Source organism: Acanthisitta chloris, unplaced genomic scaffold (genome assembly GCF_000695815.1).
Source record: "Acanthisitta chloris isolate BGI_N310 unplaced genomic scaffold, ASM69581v1 scaffold3922, whole genome shotgun sequence".
NCBI lineage: Eukaryota > Metazoa > Chordata > Aves > Passeriformes > Acanthisittidae > Acanthisitta > Acanthisitta chloris.
Genome location: NW_008658662.1, coordinates 25,913 through 36,814, shown reverse-complemented (window position 1 = coordinate 36,814; position 10,902 = coordinate 25,913). Strand labels below are relative to the sequence as shown.

General features: G+C 45.5%; 1 protein-coding gene across 1 annotated transcript in view; it reads left to right on the top strand.

The window, feature by feature from the left end:
- Positions 1–617: 617 nt before the first annotated feature.
- The window catches only part of LOC103812166 (myosin-3-like), a gene marked incomplete at its 5' end in the record, with an annotated part of 33,443 nt that continues 23,158 nt past the window's right edge, over positions 618–10,902 (top strand). The window contains 15 exons of the mRNA XM_009085175.1: positions 618–710; positions 807–870; positions 952–1,050; positions 1,146–1,249; positions 1,745–1,883; positions 2,256–2,374; positions 2,468–2,617; positions 2,696–2,866; positions 3,204–3,513; positions 4,635–4,711; positions 5,242–5,329; positions 6,092–6,209; positions 7,590–7,713; positions 9,215–9,351; positions 10,623–10,878. Coding sequence (XP_009083423.1) covers positions 618–710; positions 807–870; positions 952–1,050; positions 1,146–1,249; positions 1,745–1,883; positions 2,256–2,374; positions 2,468–2,617; positions 2,696–2,866; positions 3,204–3,513; positions 4,635–4,711; positions 5,242–5,329; positions 6,092–6,209; positions 7,590–7,713; positions 9,215–9,351; positions 10,623–10,878 — 2,049 coding nt within the window. The remainder of the gene's footprint in view (positions 711–806; positions 871–951; positions 1,051–1,145; positions 1,250–1,744; positions 1,884–2,255; positions 2,375–2,467; positions 2,618–2,695; positions 2,867–3,203; positions 3,514–4,634; positions 4,712–5,241; positions 5,330–6,091; positions 6,210–7,589; positions 7,714–9,214; positions 9,352–10,622; positions 10,879–10,902) is intronic.

Sequence of the window (10,902 nt, the reverse complement as noted above, 5' to 3'; positions counted from 1 at the left end):
TATGTAGGACCAATCATGATTAGCGTGACCAAGCAAAGTAGTGACTCTCTTTTCTGAATTGAAATGGGTAAAAATTGAGAGAGGGGAAATTTAGATGAGTGCTTGACTATGTAGGACCAATCATGATTAGCGTGACCAAGCAAAGTAGTGACTCTCTTTTCTGAATTGAAATGGGTAAAAATTGAGAGAGGGGAAATTTAGATCAGATGAGTGCTTAAAAACTCCGCTAATTTTTAAGTTAAAATCTTAGGACCATAGAATCATCAAGGCTAGAGGAGACCTCTAAGATCATTGAGTCCAACCCTTAACCTGTCACTGCTGGACAGGTTGCTGGACTGCTAAACCCTAAACCAGATCCTCCAGTGCCACATCAGACACCTCTGAAACACCTCCAGGGATGGTGACTCCACCACCTCCCTGGGCAATATCCCAGTGCCTGAACACCCTCACAGGGAAAAATGTCTCCTAACATCTAATCTGTCTCCCCTGTCTCAGCTTGATTGTTCCCTCTAGTCCTCAGATCGTGTGAGATGTGTAAAAATCATCTGTCTATAATATCTGTATTTGTTATTAACCAGTATCAAAGTCTGATAAGAAGCATTTTCTTCTGTAACTAGGGAACTCTGGAGGATCAGATCATCCAGGCCAACCCACTGCTGGAGGCTTTTGGCAATGCCAAGACTGTGAGGAATGACAACTCCTCACGCTTTGTGAGTTCCTTTCAGATTTGCCGGAATGCAGACAAACAGTACATGTCTCATTCCTTGATTGTCATAACCAATGGGTTGATCTGTACTGCCTGACAGGGAAAATTCATCCGGATCCACTTTGGAGCAACTGGCAAGCTGGCCTCAGCAGATATTGAAACCTGTGAGTTGGAATGAGGCAGTGCATGCAGAATTTACAGCCTCAAGTTGATCAGGAGACTAACAGCACCTCTCTTTTGGTTAGATCTCCTGGAGAAATCCAGAGTGACTTTTCAGCTGGCCAGTGAAAGGAGCTATCATATTTTTTACCAGATAATGTCCAACAAGAAGCCAGAGCTCATTGGTGAGTGTCACAGTGCTGGGCTTGGTTCAGTGAGTGCTTTTTCTTTCCACTGTGATCTGCTCCAATCTCACTCAAGGTGCCCCATATCCCTGCAGATCTCCTCCTTATCTCCACCAACCCCTATGACTTCCCCTACGTGAGCCAAGGAGAAGTGACAGTTGCCAGTATTGATGACAGTGAGGAGCTGCTGGCAACAGATGTGAGTACAGCAAGGCACCTGCCAGGGCCCAGCACTGGGCTCTGCTGCCCATGTCCCAGTGCCTGGGACAGTGCTGGACATGCTCAGCATGGGCAGGGAGAGCAACAGAATCCCAGAATGGGTCAGATTGGAAGGGACTACAATGGGTCATCTGGTCCCACCCTCCCTGCTCAAGTAGCACATGGCTCAGGGTTGTGTCCAGATGGTTCTGGAATATCTCCAGTGAGGAGAACCCACAACCTCCCTGGGCCATTTGTTCGTGGTCACTGCACAGGGAAGAAGTTCTTCCTCATGTTCAGGTGGAACTTCCTGTGCATCAGTTTCTGCCCATTACCTCTTGTTTTATTGGCTTTCAGCACTGAGCCGAGCCTGATCCATCTTCTTGGCACCCCCTTCAGATACTTGTATACCTTGATGAGAAATCCCCACCTATCTATTAACAGCACCTTGTGCTTTAGTCCTTGTGCTTCCCCAACTTGCTTGTTACCTCTGCAGAGTGCTGTGGACATCCTGGGCTTCAGCCCCGATGAGAAGGTGGGAATATACAAGCTGACAGGGGCTGTCATGCACTATGGGAACATGAAGTTCAAGCAGAAGCAGAGGGAGGAGCAGGCAGAGCCTGACAGCACAGAAGGTAGAGTTGACTGTAGGGTTTGCTTGGGAACTGCACTGAGAGCTAGCCACCCTGTCCCATAAAGTGCCCAACACTTTGAGAGTGAATTTCCCTTCCAGAAACTAGTTCTTTAAGATCCTTGCAATTTCCACAAAGTCAATGACTTAATTTATGCTCTACAAGGAAACAGAAAGACATAAAGTTTAAGCATTGCTGCAGCCCTCCAGGCATGGAACAGAAGTTACTGCCCTTGCAGGGGGGGAACATTCTCCATGGGACTGGAGAGGAGCTTCTCTTGACAATAAGTGCAATTTGAGTAGTGCCAAAAGTAAGAAACATCCCAGAGCACCAGGACAACTTTCTTTGTCTCAAACTCACTCTCTCTGATTCTAGTGGCTGACAAAGCTGGCTACCTGATGGGGCTGAATTCTGCTGATTTGCTCAAGGCTTTATGCTACCCCAGGGTGAAAGTGGGGAATGAATATGTAACGAAAGGACAAAATGTCCAACAGGTACATAGACACATCATCAGCTTTCCATTTCCTTCAGACAGTTCTTTGAAGCTAACTCAATGTTCATTTCTGCCATGGCTGTGCTTCTTACAGGTGTATAATTCAGTGGGAGCATTGGCTAAATCAGTCTATGAGAAGATGTTCCTGTGGATGGTTGTTCGTATCAACCAACAGCTGGATACCAAGCAGCCCAGGCAGCACTTCATTGGTGTCCTGGACATTGCTGGCTTTGAGATCTTTGATGTGAGTTACCCTAAGTACATTTGCCCATTGAGGTCTGTTCTAAACTAACTGGCATGTTTTTACATTCTGAATTTGCAGTTCAACAGCCTGGAGCAGCTGTGCATCAACTTCACCAACGAGAAACTGCAGCAGTTCTTCAACCACCACATGTTCGTGCTGGAGCAGGAGGAGTACAAGAAGGAGGGGATTGAATGGGAGTTCATTGACTTTGGGATGGACCTGGCTGCCTGCATCGAGCTCATTGAGAAGGTAGAAGAAATCTTTTTGTTGTACAACACATTTCTTTCATGGTCATTTATGTTAGTCTACTCACTCTTGACAAACTGACACATTACTCTCAAATGAGCTTCTCAGATCAAGAAAGGCAGCTTAGAAACCCAAAGCTTTTGGAACGACAAGTTGCCTGGCACAGACAAAGATTTCCTGAACAGCATGCCTAGGGTGGAAGGGAGAGGGGCTACACAAGGTTAATTTGGTGCCTTTGACAACTGTCTGTAACAGTTAGGTGAACCTCAAGTCTTTCTCTTTGCAGTGATGTCTCCTCTCCCCACCACTTACTTTCTTCATGTATTCATATTTCTCCCAGCCCATGGGCATCTTCTCCATCCTGGAAGAGGAGTGCATGTTCCCCAAGGCAACTGACACCTCTTTCACAAATAAGCTCTATGACCAGCACCTGGGCAAGTCCAACAACTTCCAGAAGCCCAAACCTGTCAAAGGCAAGGCTGAGGCTCACTTCTCCCTGGTGCACTATGCTGGCACAGTGGACTACAACATCTCTGGGTGGCTTGACAAGAACAAGGACCCTCTGAATGAAACTGTTGTGGGGCTGTACCAGAAATCATCCTTGAAGCTGTTGTCCTTCCTGTTTTCTAACTATGCTGGTGCAGAAACAGGTAAGTGTTTTTTCAGTGATGTCCAATAAATCAAGAATCAACTAAGTCTATTTCTGCTTCTCCTCCCCCAGGCTACTAACCCCTAATGTGACCTAGTTCATGTGTGCATCCAGATATGCCAAAACTAAGACACCACCACACAGAACTGCTGAAAACATCACATTCATGTAGGATAGAGAGGTAAAGCACAGCAAGTCCAAACCCAAGTGATAGGAGTTGTATGTTTTTTTGACTGACTGCGCTGTGAACCACTCACATGCTTACTCAGCTTCTAGACAGGTGCCAAACACACATACAGAGTGCAGACAGCATTGTTTCTTGAGGTGAACTGGAAGAACTAAAAGGAGATCATGGAACTATTTCATATCCAACTGAGCAGTCCTAGTGCTGCAAGGGAAAAGGAGATGGAGTATATAACTTAGAAGTCCTCTATGGGCATCAGAGAGCAGTCCAATCTCTTGCCCTTATTTTGTGCCTGAAGGCCATCAAGTCGAACAGTCAATAGATCTGCCTTACCAGAAATGGCCACCAAGATTTCTACCAAAAGAACCCCAATGTTCTGCCAGGCTGGATGCTGGGCAAAAAGCAGAGGCAGTGTCAACCCTCAGACATAAGGACAGCAGGGTTTGAGGCTCAAGAGAACAGTGCATGAGAGCTTCCCTGACATACCTTGTGTGCCTGGCTGACACACCGGTGTGTCTGAGCCAGCCCCTAGGAAATATTGGGGATGAGTCATGTGAACCTTGCAGGTATCATCAGTATCAGGAAGGCAAGAAAAAGAGTTCGTGCAGGTAAAATTTTGGATAAGGTGTGAAGTTCAGAGCACAAAATCTCCACTTAAGTCTCAATTTAATTGGCTTCAAGAGTGCAGAGTACCCTGTCAGTAAACTTAGGTCAGGCCAGAGTGTTCCATACCAGGAAAGACATACATTTTGATGCAACCTAAATCCTGCATTTGAGACCAAATACACCATACACTGATCAACAGCAGTTCACTAAACTGTCATGGAGCATTGGGTCAGGAGTTCAAATGAACCATTCTATGGCCAAAGAAAGGAAAGTGAGACCTACAAAACATACTGTTTATTCTAACCATTCTTCTCTTATCTACTTCTTTCAAGGTGATAGTGGTGGTGGTGGCAAGAAAGGTGCAAAGAAGAAGGGAGGCTCTTTCCAGACAGTGTCTGCTGTGTTCAGGGTATGTGAATTTCTTTTGGCTTCCACAAAAAGATCTGAGGGCTAGAACACTTCTCCTACAAGGAAAGCTGAGAAACCTGGGGTTGTTCAGCCTGGGGAAAAGAAGGCTCCAGGGACACCTTACTTTGGCTTTTCAGTATATAAAGGGGCTTAGCAGAAAGACAGAGAAGGACTTTCTACAAGAGCCTGTAGTGACAGGACAAGAGGCAATGGTTTTAAACTGGAAGAGGGTAGGTTTATATTGGATACAAGCAATAATTTTTTTTTCCTGTGAGGATGGTGAGGCACGGGTTGCCCAGAGAAGCTGTGTTTGCCCCATCCCTGGAAGTGTTCAAGACAAGTTTGACAGGGTTTGGAGCAACCTGGGCTAGTGTCAGATGTCCTTGCCTAGGACAGGGATGTTGGACTCGATGACCTTCAAAGGCCTCTTCCAATCCAAACCATTCTGTGATTCTATAACTCCTTGACATTGTATAAGAATGCAGAAGCTTTGTAGCCTGGAGCTGAAACCCTTGTTTTGTCCTATCACAGGAAAATCTGAACAAGTTGATGACCAACCTGAGAAGCACCCACCCTCACTTCGTGCGCTGCCTCATCCCCAACGAGACCAAGACACCTGGTAAGTCTGTCAGGATACTCTGAAGACATGGGAGTGACAGGAATTGGCCTTATTGATTACACTGCAAAGATAAAGTTATGGGTATGGACCATTCTGCATTAATGAATGTCTCCAGCAGCTGATGGAATTTCTACACAACACAGACATTCCAAGAGAGTTCTATTCTGACAGCTGTACTTCGTAATATTTGGGAATACAACTTAGAAATACGGTGGATTGTTACATCCAATAGACATTTTAGGAGGAGAAAGTGAATTCTTCCGTTTTTAATCAACTGTCCTCCAACAGACTAAGAGTTTTAAGCTACCTCTTTCTCCACTCCTGGGTGGGAATCTAGCCATAAAATCTGAGTACAGCCAATACTTGCATGGCAGATCCAAGGTAAAATCTTACAGAGATCATTGTCTCAAAGGTACTACCCTACACTCTGCCACCACTGGCTACAGCCAGTGAGGAAGCTGATGCTGCTGAAGGTTTTTCAGCTGATTTCCTAGAGCACTGTCCTGCCATCACTGAGAAATGTGACCTTTCAGCCATGGGCAGTTTCCAAGCACTGCTAGTCCTCACACTCTTAGCAAAGCTCTCTGCAACTTGTGTGAACTGAAGGCATGTTCTGTCTGCACATCCTGCACCTTTAATCATGAGTGGCTTGAACTTTACGGGAAACAAAACAAAGTAAAAAACCCAAAGGAGGTCGTTCTGGAATGCTAAGGAGATGCCTTGGAAGAAAAAGGGAATGCTGATGGATGTATTTTGTTTAAGGGGAAATGGACCATTACTTGGTGATGCATCAGCTGCGCTGCAATGGGGTCCTAGAAGGCATCCGGATTTGCAGGAAGGGATTTCCAAGCAGAATCCTTTATGCAGACTTCAAGCAACGGTAGGTCTTCAGTTGTTAGTGTCTGCTGAGATAAAGCCTCAGCTCCCACACAGCTCAGGTGACACCATGGAGAGACATCCACTCAATCAGATCAGTGGCATTGAAGGGAACCAAGTCACTAGTACTGTCTGAGGTCACTCCAGTGTTTTCCTCTCTGCCCAGAGCAGAGATTTCTTGATACATCAGAACCAGTATAACTTCTAAACTGAAGTCAATGCCTGATGACTCAAAGAGTTGCAAAACACTCACAGTGCAATGAATAAAGTGACACTATTGATTGCTCTGTGTAAGTGTCCCAGGGTACACACACCAAATCAATAGGTGCCAGTACAGCCTCCTCCCAGGGCACTGGCTGAGCATGCAGGAACCCAAGGCTCTGTCAGTGCCCTGTCCCTGGCCTGAACCTGTGCCTTGTTTTCCTCATCTTTGAAATGGAGACAACCAAACTGGATTGTGTGAGCTCAGTCGTTACAGAGTGTGAAATCAGAACTGGCTGCTGTTATAATGACATGTAACAGAGCATCTTCCATGCTGCACTGCTGTGAAAAGGACCCAAGATCTCCCTGAAAATGCCCTGCAACGTGATGTTCAGTGAGGGATTAGCTGGTCTCAATTGTCAAATCATAATTTGATGTGACAGGTGAAGGATTCTATTCAGAATAGCTGTGGTCCAGAACCACAAAGTGCTCCAGGAATGACAACAGAAGCCTAAAATGAAGAATAAACTCACTGCACTATTATCACTGTTGTGATTTTACATGCTCTTTTTCAAGGTAGATATGAGAACAGGAGTGCTCCAGTTTTCAGTCACAGATCCACACTGATGTGTCTGAAGAAATCCCTGTAGAAGGATTTGGTGTCCATGGCACAGGATTCCCTTAACCATTAAATTACCTTGCCAAATGCTAAGATTGCTGTTAGTATTCACAGAACAATACTGTGTCATTTTCAGCCCACCCAAGGATTCTGAGGCACAGCCTGTAGAGACTGTGAGCTGTGCAGGATCTGTATTCCCTTTGGAATATAGCTAATTTTTGTCAGTCATTTTCATCCATCTTCAGCTCTCATTTGAGTTGCATCCCTCTGATCACTGAAATAAGTTAAGAAGAAGTTCACATGTTCTCTTGATTCCTGGGCCTGCAGTCCCTTAGTTTTGTATGTAACAGCACACTGTGTTGTTACACAGCCAGGAGATTCCTCTAAAGAGTAGATGTGCTCCCTTGTCATCATGTTCTGGTCAGTCAGCCAACACTGCCCAGACTTCAGATGACATATTCAGCTGCTTGCAGATAGTTGCTTTCCATATATTTTACAATATACAACGGATCCTATTTTCCTCACTCTGTTTGCAACCAGTTCTTTCCACCTGTCTCACCACAGGTACAAGATCCTTAATGCCTCAGCCATTCCAGAAGGCCAATTCATTGACAGCAAAAAGGCTTCAGAAAAGCTTCTTTCCTCTATTGATGTTGATCACAACCAATACAAATTTGGCCACACCAAGGTAAAGCCCTTGGGGAAGAGTGGGTATAATTAGTGGTAAAATGTTTGGTTTGTTGAAAGTATTTCTTTCGTGTGAAATCAGCCTTCAGCACTAGCCACAAGCCCAGAAACCTTGGCTAGTTCTTGTGTGAGGGGCAGCACAGGGAGCTCTGGGAACATCACCCTGCCAGAATGACTCAGTCTGGCTGTGACTGGACTTTCTGCTGCCCCTTGCTCCTGCCAGTGGAGCACATTTCTATCAGTGCACACTAGAAGGCTCAAACAAGTCTGTACAGTCCTACTCCTCAGGGGATTTAGGCACATACAGTCTATCTTCCATATCCAGAGCAGTGTTAGGTGAGACTATGATTCTCTGGTAAGTACACCCAAGGCTGTACTATCTCTGGACAAAAACCCAACACCAAACAGACAGAGAATCATAGAATCACAGAATGGTTTGGGTTGGAAGGAACTTCAGAGATCATCTAGATCCATCCCCCTGTCCTCCTACCTTCCACTAGCCCAGGTTTCTCAGAGCTCCATCCAACCTAATCTTAAACACTTCCAGGGATGGAGCAACCACAGCTTCTCTGGGCAACCTGTGCCAGTGTCTCAGCACCCTCACAGGGAAGTATCTTTTCTTAATATCTAATTTAAACTCTATCAGTTTGAAGCCATTCCCCCTTGCCCTGTCACTCCAGGCCCTTGTAAAAAGTCCCTCTCCATCCTTCTTGCAGGTTTCCTCAGGTATTGGAAGAGGCAATTAGGTCACCCCCAAGCCTTTTCTTCTCCAGGCTGAACAAACCCAAACTCTCAGCTCTCCCCATAGCAGAGGAGCTCCAGCCCTCTAATCATCTCCATGACCTCCTCTGGACTTGTTCCAACAGAGGTCCATGTCCTTCCTGTGCAGGGACCCCAGAGCTGGATGTGATCCTGGATGTGTACAGAGCAGAGGGGCAGCACCACCTCCCTTGGCCCACACTGTGGGGATGAGCCCAGGACACAGCTCCTTTCTGGGCTTTCAGTGCACATGACCAGCTCATGTCCAGCCTCTCACCCACCAGCACCCCCAAGTCCTTCTCCTGCTGCTCTAAAGCTGCTCTAAATCTGTTCATCCCCAGCCTGGACTGATCCTGGGGGTTGCCCTGACCCAGCTACAGCACCTACACTTGGCCTTGTCAGGCTGCATCATATTCCCATGGGCCAGTGCTTGAGCTCATCCAGGTCCCCCTGGATGGCACTGTCATGTGAACTGTAAGAAGTTACAGAGCAAATCTCCAGCCTGACATTGGGTAGAGAATGATGCAGAGAAGGTGTACTAAGTTAAAAGTTAACTCTTTCATAACTATTGATGAGCTACACAGAGTGACTTGTCATGACCCACAGGAACACTGAGGATTTGAACACTGGCACAAAATGTCTCTAGCTCTTAAATCTTTCCCAAAACTGCCTTGCACTACCCTGCACCAGTGGCTGTGTACCTGCCCAAGCCCCAAACTACTTGACCCTCTTTTATGCTCTAGGTGTTCTTCAAGGCAGGTCTCCTGGGACTGCTGGAAGAGATGAGAGATGAGAAGCTTGTGAGCCTCATCACTCACACACAAGCTATGTGCAGAGGGTACCTCATGAGAATTGAGTTTAAGAAGATGAATGCAAGAAGGTAATGTGAGAACATACTAACACTTGTCCTGTGTCAGACCAAAGATCCATCAATGTGCTGTATCGTCTCAGGCAAAAAAAACTGTCCTTGGGGAAGAACCTTAGAAAGACCAGGGGAGACAGAGCAAGTACAAACTAATAGCTCCATCACCACAGCCTCACAAACTCTGGCAGTGGCTGTTTAGCAGTTGGCCCATGTAACTGAGCCAGGAGACTTAGCAATAAAGCTTTTCTTCAGGAATGCACTTATCATTTTCAACTTTTAAAGAAGGGCTAAGGTTTGTCTGTTTTGAACACATTGTGCCATCATTTCACTAGATCACATTGGTTTTGGAAGGAATGGGATGTAATTGCTCTCTGCTCTCCCTCTCTTTAATGCTCTTTGCTGGCTCCATCATCTAAGATGAACAATCCCAGTTTGAACAGAGAAGATGCTCCATACTTTCAACTATTCACATCCCCTTCAGCTCTCTCCCTTTGAGATGGGATGAATCATGCAAAATTTAGAGTGCAGGATTGGCAGCACTGGGCAAGCCAAACAAACTTTTTCCAATGTTGTTGACAAGTGAGAACTTTAGGGGGAGTGAGGATTGCATAAATGCACAGGATGCTCTGCCAACCAGCTGCTTTTATTTGTCACACTCTGCAGCATATCTTTAGCTCAGGGCTTTCCTGAGCCAGGAATAGTTTCTAAGAGTTCAATAACTCTTACTGGATTTCTCTGCAAGGAATTGTCTAATCTCCCTTTGAACTATGGGCATCAACTGCCTCCTTTGCATTCAATACCATTAAAAAGTTTCCTTTTTTCTTTTGTCAGTTTCTGTCTTAGTAATTTCTAATATGGTATTTGCTATTTTGAGTGACCCAAAAAAGCATCAACCTGCTGTTTCCACAGCTGACAGTAACTGCCAGATTTGTAGTCTCAGCAGCAATACTTCAAGGATGTCAGTTTTCACCCTGCTATTTACCTGAGCACTTGCACTTTCCTGAGACTAAGGAAGGTCCCAGAGATTCTCAGGCAATATGCTAGAGAAATCTGTCTGGTTTGGAGTATTTCTCCCTCCTATACCTAGACATAGTTATTATTCAAGCTACCTAACCAACCATTCTGCAATAAGGACCTAGAAATGCTCTTTAACACAAGCAAAGGAGGTGAGACTTTTTAGTGGCATGCAGAAGTTCTCTGGGGCAAATGCTGATGCTGCATGGCAAATAATCAGAGTATATTTCCAAATCTCACCACCCTCATCATCTGTTTCCATGTGTTGTCAGAGAATCCATTTATATCATACAATACAATGTTAGAGCATTCATGAACGTCAAGCACTGGCCATGGATGAAGTTGTACTTCAAGATCAAGCCCTTGCTGAAGAGTGCAGAGTCTGAGAAGGAGATGGCCAACATGAAGGAAGAGTTTGAGAAAACCAAGGAAGAGCTTGCAAAGTCTGAAGCAAAGAGGAAGGAGCTGGAGGAGAAAATGGTGACCCTGTTGCAGGAGAAAAATGACCTTCAGCTCCAGGTTCAGTCTGTAAGTGACTTCCATTTTCAGATT